This window comes from Limulus polyphemus, unplaced genomic scaffold, assembly GCF_000517525.1.
Source record: "Limulus polyphemus unplaced genomic scaffold, Limulus_polyphemus-2.1.2 Scaffold118, whole genome shotgun sequence".
NCBI lineage: Eukaryota > Metazoa > Arthropoda > Merostomata > Xiphosura > Limulidae > Limulus > Limulus polyphemus.
This window is the reverse complement of record NW_013665728.1, coordinates 672,043-687,723: the sequence shown is the minus strand read 5'-3', so window position 1 is coordinate 687,723 and position 15,681 is coordinate 672,043. Positions and strand designations below refer to the sequence as shown.

The following is a 15,681-nucleotide window of genomic DNA, read 5'->3' as shown; positions in this document are numbered from 1 at the left end:
GTCAAACCATTTTGATTGATGTATTTGATCACGCCTTTTGTCTGATTGATTATTTTACTCTAATCCTGCATAAAAGTATTTCAATATGAGGGTAGGTTGGTGGAGATCCGGATGAGTAATAAAATCGAATCGGGTATATGCGCGCCCCACGCTTGGTATTTATGGCGCAAAAAATATAGCTAACAAAAGGAACATAAGGTCTCCTAGATTAATTTACCCTAAAATAATTTCAAGTGCTGCTGTTATTGATAATTCCCTCTTGTTATTTGGATAATACACCATTCGTGTGTGCGCATGTATGTATAACACTTAGGCTAGCTACTAAAACACCTGAATATCGGTGATGTTATCAGTTACATCAGTGTTTGATAAGGGAGTTTAGTGTGATATATTCACTGTCACTCGTTAAGATGTATATATGTGTGTGTTTGAATTTTGGATAATTCTCAAGCTTCTAAAGGAATGTAAGTCAGAAGAGTTGGAAAAGTACTAATACACGTAATGTAATATAAAGTATACGCTAATAATTAAGAAGCAGTGTATAGATATGTTATTTATCACACATTTTTTTAACGTTCGTTATATTTTTATCTTTTAGTTCCTTTTTCATTGGCAGTAACCTTTAACCCTTTGCATAATGAAAAACAAGTATGTTTTCCATGAAAACTACATGTGGAGGTGGTTGAACGTTGTGCGGTAAACACGTGAAATACTGAGTGCTAATCTCGAGCGTTCTTTCACAAAATAACAGTAACTAAATGTAAACTAAAACAGGTTCAAAAGTTAAAACAGCGATTTTGTCCATTAAGAGCTATAATTTTAAACATTCCATATATCGTTTAATTCTTGTACCAGCTTATTTAAATGTCAAATGTTTAACGTGGTATATATATGCAGAAGTGTTAGACATGAAAATTCAAACTGTTATATTTCAGCACATTAAATTTTGTTTCAAGACCAGTTTTAATATTGCGATCATAGCCGTTACGGAAAAGACTGATAACACATTTTTACCCTTAAAATACGCTATTTCGTAAATTTATTGCCTGTTAGGTCAGTTCCACGTTTATTTTAAATCTTAAATAACGACTTAGAATGAGCAGTGTCCACTACATGGAGCTGCACGCTATGATAATTAAAATTGATTTTAGGGTTAGTGCAAGTTTTATGAAACTAAACATTTTTTTTTGGGGGGGGGTAATTTGATTCTTCGTAAATTACACAGTTTGAGTGAATTTACGTAGAACTTGTACGTGAGGATTCTTTATTAAGTTTTCCATTGCAACTCTTTTAGCATTATGAATTAATTGAGATAAATCTAAAGTAACGAAATCAACTGGGAAATTAGTTGTTTCACTTGCTTATTTAGCAAAGAAGAACTAACATTTCCACGCGGATCTACACCAATTCTCGAGTTAAATAAGTACACCATGTCAGAGTTCCACTTTCAATATTTCAAATTATGGCTATGTAAAAAGCGTTTCAGGTTTACCGTTTATCTCCTACAAGTCATTGTCCAGGAGATTTTTTATGTCTGATTTCAAATCAGAGGTGTGTAAAAAGGCCTCCTGGATAGTGACTTTGGGAGACAAAAGACAGACCTAAAATGATATTTTTACACAGTGACCCGAAGTCCGAAATAACAAATTAAGTTAAGACGAATGTAGGGGAAAATAAAAAATACAGTTTACATTATTTTTATCACAAATGTTATACATATTGGTTCCCATACATCGCCAGCTTTTTGCGTTTAAACTTTTAACAGTGCCAACTGTATTTTTTCATCAGTACATTAGTGCATATGACCATAATTTTTGCAGTACATCCTCAAACAAAAGCATTGTGCTTACTGTTTAAGTCTCCAATCAAAGTTTATTCGTATTGGTTGACATTATTAGGCACAGAAGATAGAACGTTTGAAAGAGAACAAACAGTCGTTTCATTTTTCGTTGTTACATTTATAAACAGTCCACATGACTTTCCAACGTATTTGTTATTTTGAACTGAATTGGTAACCTGGTAATTTGAAAGAGTTTCATTTAGACAAACATCACACACACGTTGAATAACGTAGTTTAATAATTCTCACGCCATTGAATCTACTCCACTTTGAATTACCGATGGAATCCGTGTACTTTTGTTAAACACATTTTCTAAAATATTTATGTCTCAGTTTGCTTGTGAATCCATTACTTTGTTGTTTTATTTTTGTTGGTTACAGGGTGAATATTAACTTACGAGTTAAACACATTCACATACAGAAAAATGTCAAACATATATACTTAACCCTACTGTTTAGTGCTGGTGCCCTCTGTACATTTTTTAAGGAAGATGAGTAATTTCACCAAATTTTTCTGGTGAGTTCTTTACACTGACTGTTGTCAAACATAAAATTACTAAACCTGTTATAAAATATGGGCTCTACTAGTAATGCATTGTGCAAAAAAGTCTAATTTATAGATTAAGCCTAAAAAAGTCAATGAAAGGTACTCCATTGCTTATTATTCCCGATATGAAATCTGTTAAATATTAAAATATAATTCTTTTATAAATTTTCATCGTTGTTTTAGGTGTTATCTGTATATGTTCTTTAATTGTATGAAATTTAAAGTTTTAAGATCAAGCTTCAAAAATTCTAAGAACTTATGAGTGAAATCAAAGTTAAATATGTAACAATGTGACAACCACGATATCTGCCATATACAGTACAGTGCGGATGAGGCATTTCGTCCAATACCACACCAGGGCAGGACAGGTCGACTGGAATACGACAGACGTAGTAGTTGTCTAGGACTATTTATGTTATCAACTGTAATAGTATAAACTAGAATAAGTTAGTGAAGTGTAACTGTTATCATTATTATTTATTTAAAAACCAGAATTAAAATAAGGATTGATGCCACACTATATTATTTAATTATTGTTCACGGAGTCAATGGGAGAAAACATAGATTAGTAATTCTAAGAATTATGAGTGAAAGCAAAGAAGAATAGGTAATAATAAGTCAACCACACTGTTATCTGACATAACTAGTGCCGAAGAGGCCTTTCGCCTAATAACAAAGAGATCGCTTTGATGAAAAGCAGTGTTTGTAGAAATGTGCAGCGATGATAACATAGTTTTTATCTTTTATTACATTAAGTTTAGGTCGGCAGTATTTCTGTATATATGACCTTGTTTATGCTTTTAATTACATTTTAAGTATATTTATTAGTTGTTTTTTTTTAGAAATAAACTACAGGGGAATGTTGCCTGGGATTGAGCAGTTTTTCTATGCTGCCAAGTGTCGGAGTGTGACTATGGTTTTTCAGTAAAAAAAAAGTATTACATATCTATGTGAAATAGTGTGTTGTACAATGCGTTTCATTATAACAGGTACTTGTTGAAAATATTAACTTGTGTATTGATCATATCACTTTTTGTCGTTGATCACAGTTACACGAGAAAGTTTTGTTGTCTTTTTGTCATACTATGCTTAGACTTGGCAGGCATTTACTGGCCCTAAAATACTTGCTTATAGCCTGTAGGAAAGTCGACCATAGATAACTATGTCACGTGAAGTTTCGTGTTTATTTGTAGAACAGCAAAGTGTTTAGTGCAGTTAGTTTCGAAATATTTGAAGATGCATTTGTTATTTGTGGTACGGGAAATTAAAAATATCTCACGGTGTTCTGAGAAGCATAAACGACTTTATAGTTACATAATAAAAGGTTTGTTTGCTGCAAAAGTTACTGTGTGCTAAATTAATTCTGCCCGTTTAAGAGCAAATTACTCGTAAGCGCTATTGTTAGTACTGCGTTCATCGTATAGCATTAAAGTACATCTGATCAAAACGCTTTACGTATAAAAAAAAATAGAGCTACAGTAGAATAAAGGGACCAGCCATATAAAGATGTGGTACCGTCGACAACATATGTTTTGGGCCAATATTTTAATCTAGTTTTTAAAATATACATTTCGATGTAAAGTAAAACAAGTAATGGGATGTAGGGGGTTGAGATTTGTGTAGGTGAATAATACCTTGTGTGTACTGGAAAGTAAAGCGCGTCACATTTAAAGATCAATATATATATAAAACGTCATCCTACCGTTTTCAGAACCGATCAGTGCAGGCGTGAGAAACAGTAGCTTGGAATATAGTTTTTGCATGCATGTATGGTTTTTGTCTCTAGGAATAAATGACGTCATCAGAGGGAGGGGGATTCAACCATTCATCGAGTTTCACATAACACAAGGAGTAACGGCTTTTCAAAGAGTTCAGCTTATCAGGACTTCTTGTGAAATACGTTTTTTATATTACATATGTATTATTTACAACTATTGTTTGCAAAACCAAAGTTTCATGATCTGCCTTAAAGGTTTGTTTAAAAAAAATCATGTTTATTTTCTGTGTTTGATTTAAGCACACCAAAAGTTATATCGAACACAAATTGGATTGATGAAGAGCCCTTTAAAATTCACATTTTACGGATACTTACAAATTACAGTACAGACTGTAATATTAATATGGTTTGTAATTGTTAAATTTTCTTTTGTTTCTATCTGCACTTTTTATTTTTCATCAATAGAATTTTTATAGCTTAAATTTCACGTAAGGTTGTTTTTTTCAAATCCAAATCAATGATAATCGCCTGGCATGGCCAGGTGGATAAGGTGCTCGACTCGCGGGTTCGAATCCCCGTTCCACCAAACATGCTCGCCCTTTCAGCCGTGTGGGCATTATACTGTGACGGTCAATCCCACTATTCCTTGGTAAAAGCGTAGCCCAAGAGTTGGCGTTGGGTGGTGATGACTAGCTGCCTTCCCTCTAGTCTTACACTACTAAATTAGAGACGGCTAGCGCAGATAGCCCTCGTGTAGCTTTGCGCGAAAGTTAAAAACAAACAATGTTAATTGGTGTAAAGAAGTGAAAGCACAACCTAGTTCAACTTTTCACAAGTTTTGTTATAGTGAGGAAAGTTTGTTGTGTTGAACTGTTTGTAAAAGCCAATGTCATTTTATATGTTTTATATGGATAGATTTTTTTTTACAAAGTTAAGATTTAAAAATTAATTTTATCTAATATCAACTATTCTACAGGAACATTATTTAAAAATAGTGTTTGGTTAATTATGTAAATATCACAATAGGTTTAACTGTAAATGAAAATAAAAACCTATGCCACTTTCAATACACACTTGCAACCTATATAAGTAGAAAGAAAAAAATCTATAAAGTAATAAACATATTTTAATGAAATCTTAATCATTTGTTCTATAAATTTGATACAAATTTATTATCTATTTTTATTTAAAAAAAGATGATGCAAATGAAGGAAGAGTACATAAAATGCAAGGGGAGTGAATGGGGTAAACAATTAAATGAATAATTCTATGTTTTATTTACCTTAGATTATGAACAAATAAATTTTTAATAAATGATCAATATGATAGGACACGAGACCAGTGGTCCTTTTTTGTTTTTGAAAATTTGTTTTGTGTGACAAGAAACATAAAGCTTAGGTCCTAAAACTTGGGAAAATTCTAATGTAAAAAATATATTAATATTTAAAGTGTTTTTGATGACATCATCTGTTAGAACTAATAGATGTATTGTTATAGTACAGCAGACATAAGGTATTATTTGTAAATAAGCTTCATGTATGATGTTTTTACAGTTTTGAAGATCATAGACTAGAGAGTTCAGTGGAACTGTTCTTGTTGACAATAGTTCCAGTTGAACTTGTAAAGCTATCAGCATCTTCTTTATTTAAAGTGGTGACTACAGTGTTTATGCTAACTTGAGTAATTTATGAAAATCTTTTCGTCAAACTGAAAATAATGTTTACAATGGATAGCAGATGATATTTGCTGAATATATATTAAAATATTTTAGTAGTAAAACTTGGAGTTCACTTATTTTGTTTATTAAAATAGTTTGAAATTTTTGTTCTGAGCATAATTTCGGTTATAAATACTATATGAAAATGTGTATGTAGCTCTTCTGGTTTTTTGTTGTATTTCCTGATACATAACTTCTGATGGTAGTTTTATGAGGCTATATTCTTTTTAAACGGTTTAATCAAGATTGTTTAATATATAACTCAAAATAATAAGTTTCCACAAAATTTCTTAAATATATCTTTTTATCGAAGCCAGCTACCTACAAGGAACAGCATTAAAATCTAACATAATAATGAACATAACTAATTTAATATACCATTTTATCTTGGTACATGCAAAGTCATAAAACAAAACTTTGCAATGATTAAAATGCATTGTTTTATCAGTTGGGTACCCTTACTGTCACTATTTGTGACTATATTCCCTTCTTATGTATTGCTTTTTTCTTTAAATAGTAGTAGTTTATTAATTTTATTATATTTTAAAATTCATAATATACTAACTAGGTGTATGCAAAGTCATAAAATACAAACTTGTAATGATTAGAATACATTAATTTATCAGTTGTATGATATTTTTAGCTATAATCCCATCTTATGTTTCACTTTCTTTCAAGTGGTAGTTTACTAATTTCGTTATCTATAAAAATTTAACAGTGATATATATATGTAACAAATATATGAAGTTAAGTAAATCATTGATATGTGTTTCCCTAAGACCTTGTTCTATAACCGTGGTTTGTTTGTACTTATTAGATATAGAATTAGACATGTTTTAAAATTACTCTGAGGTAAAAGTAACCGATTATGGAGATGGATAAAATTAAAGGAAACACTGTTTGTATGTTGAAATATTTAGTTTAAATCTTAAATCACTGTGTTGTTCTGTAGCCCAGTTTTAAGTATAATTTAATCTGCAGTGACTTTTCACATTGAAAAAGAAATTGTAATTTCATAAATATTTATTATATGTAAATATAATTGTTACAGCCATGAATTTTGTATTTGTTGAGAAACAAAGTTGACTTTAAAATGTCTCATTTTTACATTTTGATTCTACAAACTGTTCTAATATAGATTAATGTAAAGTCTTTAGAATACATTGTTCAATAAGATACTTTCAAGAAATTAGTTATGGTGTTACCAATCATCACTTTAAGTTTACCGAGTTACAATTCTACTGTTTTATTGCCATTCTGTTTTGTGTATGTATGAATTGAATGGCTTTGAGAAAATTTAATGCATTGTAGAAGACTGGCAACAGTAAGACACACAAGATTACAGAGGGTTATGCTCGTTATATTAAAGCAATGTTTGATATGCAGATCAGCAAGTCACATGACAACCACAGCTGATATAAAGTCACAGTGGAATGGCATGTCTCAGTTATGCATTTTGACACCGGCATTTCGTAGGTAATTTGATTCCACTGAAAATTGATCACTTTTGTGAAAGTATGTAACAGCCCTTTCCAACACAAAATATTCATACCCTTAGGTCATGGAGATGTGTTCTTATCAGGGATTAAGATTTTACAAGATGGCTATAATCTTTGTACTTTATGACTTTGGAAAACAAAGAAATATGAATTAATTTGGGGAACTAGGAATTTCAAGAAAGAGACTTGTAACAAGTCATATCCCAGCTTTGGAAAGTAAAATGCAATGTATTGTAACTTGTGAGAATCCACAAACACAATGTTCAGTGGCAAAAGCTGTATGTGCCTTAGGCAACAGTTATGTGTACACAAGCTGCTTTCTTGGCATATCTGTTGAACTCTTGCATACCTCAACAAGTTGGAGAATGAAACAGATATCCATGCAATTCATATGAAGATATATCAGTCATGTCACTGGATGAAGAGCCTATGGATTTCTGTTCAATCAGTCTGTTGAAACAGGCATTGGGAAACTCATCCTTATGTACTAGACAGCTTATGGAAAGCAAGTTGGGAACAGTTCTGTGTTTTGGACATGACAGCTTTATGACAGAGCATTTTTCAGTGAAAAATATGCTGCAGGGCTTATTGTCAAGATGCTCAGTCGTGATAAAGCATGAACAGATGTGGTGACATGGACTGTAACAATGTGGCGAGGCTCCAAGTTTGTTTTAATGTAATGTACTCAACCTCTGTGCATTGTTTAGATTACAGTATAGGTATTTTTGTATCTACTTGCAATTTTCATGAGGGTGAAATATTGTACATACTTATAAAAGTAATCTACATACTGGTATTGTCTGCAGTTGTAGATGTATTTGTAAAATTTATTTCTGTTAAAAAAAATGTTTAGTACTGCATACTAAAAATTAAAACAATAAGCCCATTAAACTTCAAAAATGTAAAAAAGAAATATATAATTTAATCTTAAATCCATAATTGAGACTTTCAACATGTTGAAATTGTGGTACATGATTTTTATTTTTTGACAGCAGGGATACAAAATATTTTCATTGGATTTCCCATTGGAAAATGAAATGAAATAAAATGTTACATATTTTCAATCACAAATCATAATTTTAAATACACTTTGTTAACAGAATCAGTGTTTTCCAACAAAAATTACTTTCAAGTGGTTTAATTGATGACTTAGGTTTATATAATGATAATTATTATGCTTGCCTTTTATTAAAAAATTTTTCTTCCTCACAAAAGATTATTGTATCTATGCTCATCAAGTTTCGTTTGTAGTAGATATATGCACTTTAAAAACAAGCTCAAAGTGTGCATGTATAGGTAATTCCTGCCTGTAGTTGCATAATAATACTGTACTTTATCATGCAAGTAATCTTAGGTAAGCAAATAGGCTGACAAGACTAATGCTATAACTTTTTCACCTCATTAAAAACCCTTTAAATAAGTTATTGTATTGAAATTTTTGTTGTTTTTACAAAAGCAAAATATCTGTTTATAATTTGAATTTGCAGTGTTACAGTCAGTAATCTCGATTTAAAAATAGTGGATATGGAAGTCTATTCTGTATATTTTATGGTTTTGCTATAAAGATTTCTTTTTATGAAAACCAATTCGACCACAGTGATATTAATGATTGACTTATTGACAGGAATAAGTATTTAGAAAGCTTCATGATGATGTTGACTGAACATGAAAATGCCAGATCACTTTCATTTGATTGAATACTGTATCTTCCATTAATAGCACCAATAAAATATGAAAATATTCAGTCTTTTTGTGAATTGGTTTTTGTGGCTACTTGCATTACAATAATTTTACTTTTGTACATACACTATATCTTTGTATTGTGTACTTCTTTGTACAGAACAAAAACGTTATTATTATTATTTCTTATATTTTCTTAGTGCCAACCCAGAACAACTCCATGAATTTACCATGGACTCTGTCAACCAATCAGAAGTTTTTTCACCTACAGGTAAGCCCAGAATACTTGCGTTTAAAGACGTCACCTTCAGTGCAAGTAACATACGAGTCAGCAGATTACTATGATGAGAAAAACATGTTACTTGTATACTTAATGATCAAAAACAACTCTTGAAAGTTATTTTAAGAGAATAATTATATTAAAGTATTACACATTTTACTATTAATTTAGTAGTGTACTCTTTTTTTTTGTATATTACATCAACAGAATTATGTATTATAATTATCTGATATGCTTGGTGTTAAAAAAGTTAAAAAGAGTTAAAAAATTGCATTAAGATAGCAAACTTTGCTTGGGTATTAACAACAGTCCATGGAGAAGTCCAGTATATTTGGTTATTAGCTTTTGTTTTGGTTTTGTCTTGAATGTTTTATGCTTCTTACATTCTTGGGAGTATTAAATGGAATATTTTGACAGAGTGATTATTAAAATATCAAGACTGTTAAAGCTTTATCTTGTGTTTGATCATGCTAGATTAATCTTTTTATTAGATAGGAATGTACATGTACTATAATATCTTCTTATTTTAATATGGATATTAGATATTACATACACCATGTACATGTATACTCAGGGTCAGCCCAACATAATATTTTTTTTAGCCAAATGTATATCTTCCTATATCTACTCAGAGTTCTTCCTAACTTTTCACATAAGAGGCCTAAGTTAAGATTGAAGAAGTCAAATGTGTGGTGGGGTGGGGGGGGGGGGGTGCTGTTTAGACCTCCTTGCATGCAGGTCCAGGGAAACACTCTAGTACAGGTTGGGGAAGGGTTGGCAAAACCCCAACCAAAAACAGTGTTCAGTAATTTTAAGGGATTAAGAAGGCCTCATCTGTAGTCTTATTCTATTTTGAAATATCTGTTAGTAATGAATATAATCATAGTCTAGCTGAATGTTTAGAAAAATGTTATCAAGTTAAAAATTGTCAACAATTAATACAGGGTGTCCTAAAATGCATATACCAAAGAGAAAGTTGAATAACATTTTTATTACTTGAGATAACAACAAAATATCTACTGAAGACTTGCAAGTTTTATTTTATTTAATTAATAAACTTCTACATGTTTTCCACCATTAGCAATAATCAATCTAATTAGAACACATTTTCCAACACAACTGTAGGGATGATTAAGACAACATCATGGATAAGAAGTTTTATTCCTCAAGATCCCTTGGTTTGTTATGGTAAACTTTTGTTTTCAAAAAGCCCCAAAGATAAAAGTTTAAAGGGGTTAAATTGGGGGAACTCTTCAAGTGTTGTCATTTTACTCAAAACACAGTCAATTCTGAGATCTGAAATAAAACACATTCATAAATAATAACGATAAATGATTTAAGTATTAAAAATAACAATTAACTTAAATAAAACTTAAAAGGCTTCAGCCTGTTTGACCATAGAAACTTATGAAAACAAATAGTGCTGCTTCACTGTCAAACACTGAAAACTTACAGATTGCCTTCCTTAAAATCTTTACTAATATTAATTCTTCTCTGTCAAAAACTAAACATTTACTTGCTTAAGTTTCAATCATGAATTAAACTCTTAAAAATTACAACTAAACAATGACAAATAAAAAATGCTTTCAGGTGAAAGTCTGTCACATGTCTTTCTGAGTCTGTCATCTGCTGCATAATTTGTGGTTTCTGCAACTTTCAGGTATAGGTTGGACAGGTTGCAAAGTTATTAAAAGATTTCATGGACACTGAAGACATGCTATTAGTGGTAATATCGTGAGCTAGTCTCCTGATGTTTCTGACAAACACAATCTTTCACATGTCATACCAGTTTCATGGATATTGAAGACGTGCTATTAATGGTAATATCGTGAGCCAGTCTCCTGACATTTTTGTTTTGACAAACACAATCTTTCCCATGTCATACTAGTTGTGTAAGGTCCCCTTGAGTTTAATGTTTTTTGTGTGAACATGAAGACCAGCAACTTGTTTATATCCTAGGAACCTTTCCCAGTCAGGATTAATTGTTTATATCCTAGGAACCCTTCCCCCATCAGGATTAATTGTTTATATCCTAGGAACCTTTCCCGGTCAGGATTAATTGTTTATATCCTAGGAACCCTTCCCCCATCAGGATTAATTGTTTATATCCTAGGAACCTTTCCTGGTCAGGATTAATTGTTTATATCCTAGGAACCCTTTCCCCATCAGGATTAAACAAAAATATTTCTTACTGTTTCCTTTTGACAAATTGTTGGTAACTACACCTTATGTTCTCTTGTTTCTTTCTTTCTCTCTCATTTTTTAACCAATAGTTTTGTACTCATAAAAATGATATAATTTGGAGGACTTTGTACTTTTTCATTTGCCTATTGTATATTATTTATCTGAAATTTACTATATTCTTCATTTAGCTTCAGAACAGTATTTTAATATACACTTGAAATGATGTAAATGTCACATTTCTTTAATCTGTTATTGCTATTTGAATTTGCTTCTTGTTTAGATTATATAACAGTTTTAGGCACAACCTGGCGAAGGGCTTTGGTCCAAATCACTTTCATCATTTCTCCATAATTTTAATGTTTTCCATCCATCAACTATTGTACATTTTGGACAAATAACTTTTTGTTTACAATTTTAATGTATCAAGACATAACTTGGCTAGGAACCAACATAACAAACATTCCCCAACATTGAGAGGTTATGGTTTAGATGATATTTTATGGATTGCATGTCTAATGAAACCATGGGTTTTGATTCTATACTTAGATTGTTTTTACAACATGATTATGCCCAAATAAGCATAAGATTTGTGATAAAAATCACTAACTAAGTTAAACTTTCTAGTAATGTAATAATTTTTTAAATTTATGTATATATATGTGTGTGTGTGTGTATAAATGCGAGAGTTATGATTTATATAGCACGAGTGTTAAGGTTAGCTATTTTCAGAAACGATAGTTTATTGCTAGCTTATTAACGCAACCATTTATGAATCATGTTGTGTAGTTCAATTGTTGTGAATTGGTGATTGTTATATTATTACATCATGTTATTAGAAGTTCGAGGATATTGTAGATGAAACCTCAACAAAACTTAAATGGAAACAGTCGTGTACGTCTAGCAAAAACTCAAGATATTACTTTTATTTTGTTCAAATTTTTTACTCATCTTTGTTATACAAATATGTCAGCTTACAATACATGTGATCTTCCTTTTGTTGACAATTTCTAAAGTTTAATTTTAAATAGAACTACAGTGATAATTCAGAAATGAAGAACACTGTTGAATATTTTAGGCTATAATTTACAATAAAAAAAACTTGCAGCCCCCCCCCCCCCCCCAAAAAAAAAGGATGTAATTCCACTTGAAATTAGACTTTACAAGTATGTCAAAATCATTCACTCTTGGACCATTTGAACAATTTACAGTAAAATCTTAACCATCAAATTTTACCCTTAGGATGAAAATTTAAAAACAGTTCAAGTGAATTAGTTTTAATGACAGAGTTTTCCTTACACAATCCTTTATGGTGCTTTTGAATTGGACCATAATAATTCTATATTGTCTTGCTTTGTGCTTAGTGGTCATAACTTTTTTCAGTTGGAGTCAAACAGATACTTTCAGTACTAATCACTGATGCATTCAAAGTTCTACACAATTAAAATCATCTAACAATAGAATGTTTTTGCTATTAAAAAAAACTTGTTGGTACACACAACAACAAGTTGCATTTATTTCCATGATACAGACAACAATTTTACAACTAGAATAAATATACTTCATATAATCTTACATTTACAAATATGCAATCTCAAATTTGAAAAAGAAATGTGAACTAGTCTAATTCATGGCAACCAGTTCTTACAGAAATCACTGAATTATCTGTTCTAAATACTATGTTTTGGAAATAAACTGTTGTAGTAGGAAAATATATTAACTTAAGGAAATTTTAAGTGCCTCAATTACGCTTTGATTGTAGCCCAAGTAAAGTGGAAAAAAGCATGCAGGATGTTTATTCAATATAGTGGATTCCTATTGAATGAAACTACACTTTATCAATTTCTTAATTGAAATTGAACAAAAATTTAATATTTGTATTTACATAGCAAAAGAACAAGAAATGTTTTGTAAATGATTGGAGAATATGACCAGTGCAGTCATTGGCTAAATGGAAAGTCTGGAATGCTTAGAATCAGCTAGGTACTCTATAAACTATCAGTTGGGACCACTTTGGAGTTAATAGATACAGTCAAAATGAAGAGGGTTGTAGGGTATACATTCATCAAAAATCTTGTCATATTGATCTTGTCTATCAGTAGTTTTTGGCAAAGTGGTGAACAGAGTGGGCAAGCCCTGTATACTATTGTGTGAGAAGGGAAGAATGTATTAAAAGTCTTAATAGCAATTAGTATTATGTTAACCTGTTAGCTCAGTTGGTAGAACAATTGCTTGTAATGTGAGTAGTCCTAGGTTCAAATCCTGAATGTAAGAAATATAAAAACTAAAATCACTGAAACAGTATCTATTACATGTCTTGGATTTATTTTTTACCAGTTCATATCAGTTGGAGTCTGAATTTTCATGAACTTAAATTATTCTGATGGTCATTCTTAATACATATATATAGATAAGAAATGTATTACAATGTGACAAATTATGTATTTAAATTTACTGCTTACAATGAAAGTTTCTATGTATTATATTTTAATTTCTATTATTATTTTTCTTTAGCAAGCCAAAGAGGTGCCATTCTATCCCCCGTGCGAGCTAGAACAATGAAAGAATATGATCAGGTTGGTTACTTCAAGTTACATTTATTAGTTTTCTCTTTTTTCTGTTACCTTTTGTATTTCTGAATAATTCATGGTTATTTTATTCTACAACCATTCGAGGTAAGTATAAAACATTTGTATATGTTTTAGATGGTGAGAAATGCTGATGGTTTTAAATGTTTCATAAACCAGTTTCTTGTTTCTTATCACTGCTTTTTGGTATCTACTATTTTCAGTTTACTGGATATTGATAAGAAAGACATAAAGCTGATTCTTATTAGAAAAAGAATTTTTTGTGTTAAGTTTTGGGTGTAATTACTTTTTCCTTACTCTGAAATGTATATCAACCTGAATGTGAAAGAGTCCTCCAGTATTTTGTTTTGATTATCTCAAATAAACATTTGTATTATTGAAACTTTGTCAAAATTGTACTTTACAACTAAGTAGCTCTTGATGCTATGTGCTTTTCTCTGTAGTTTAGAAGACAAAACTAATTGTATAGTATAATAATTTATAAGTAGTGGAAATGTTTGCTGTATTTTTGTTTGTTTTATATGAAGTATGATTTTGACAAGTTTTATAAATATTTTGATTTCAAACTTAATTAACTTTTTACAGCACATAGCAGACCTCCGGAAAGAGAATTTTAATCTCAAATTGAAACTGTATTTTTTGGAAGAGAAGATGGAGAAAAAATATGATGGTGATAGTAAAGAGCTCCATAGAATTGTGAGAATATTTCTTGAACTTGTCAACATAAGTTGTGAATATATTGAATATCTATTTATTTATAGAATTTTTAAGTTCAGTTTCATTTTTAGAAAAAGAATTGTAGACCTGGATTCTGAATTCTCATAATTCTAAACTACATCTTGGAAAGGTTTTTTTTAATACAATTAGCCTTTAAATATGGTTGACAATTATTTTAAGATTATTCAAGTAGTGAACTTATTCAGAGCAGTCAAATGGTCATTGGGATATTTTGTTTTCTAGGAAAAGTGACTTTTTTATGACTTTTCCTCACATGTGGCAAAAATAGAATACTAGTGTTTTTATAAAATATTTTATGTTAATGAAGAATAATTATCAGCAGCCATGTTATTTAAAACTGTATTACCATGTTTGTATAGAGAGAAATACTGGAGCAAGATTTTGTGACAAATTGTTAAATTGAGTTAAATTTCCTACTTGAATTGAATTTGTAAAGAAATTACTAGAAATAGAATATATACACAGTGTGGTGAACATATATCTGTAAGCTTTTTATTTAATTTTAATTTCTTACACAATTACATATGACAAACTTTTAATACACTGACTTGCGATAGGGATCTATTAATAATCTACAGATGCAATGTATGCAGTCAATAATGAAGTATGACTTACCATAAATGTATTTCACTTGCATTACTTGTTACTTGTCTTTACATGTATAAAACTGCAGATTCAGTTTAGCCTAGTTAAACTAGAATGTAACCACTTCAACATAGTTATACTGTTGCTAAAGTGACTCTTTTAACTCTTTCAGCACGGGCTTGGTCCCTGGGACCGACCTTGTAACCACTTTGTGCTTTTTACAGTTTTCATGCTATAGCTTTTAGTAAACGAATGCTAACGAAATTTGGCAGATTATCAGTAAACATTACAATGCTTTCATATGCAAAA

The 15,681-nt window shown here is 30.6% G+C and overlaps 1 protein-coding gene across 8 annotated transcripts in view; it reads left to right on the top strand.

Annotated features, from left to right (window-relative positions):
- LOC106472268 (golgin subfamily B member 1-like) overlaps positions 1-15,681 on the top strand; it is a 121,912-nt gene that overhangs the window by 31,669 nt on the left and 74,562 nt on the right. For all 8 annotated transcript variants that reach the window (XM_022401587.1, XM_013932906.2, XM_022401610.1 and 5 more), the window contains 3 exons: positions 9,201-9,271; positions 13,976-14,037; positions 14,635-14,745. In XM_022401587.1, the coding sequence (XP_022257295.1) occupies positions 9,201-9,271; positions 13,976-14,037; positions 14,635-14,745 (244 nt within the window). The remainder of the gene's footprint in view (positions 1-9,200; positions 9,272-13,975; positions 14,038-14,634; positions 14,746-15,681) is intronic.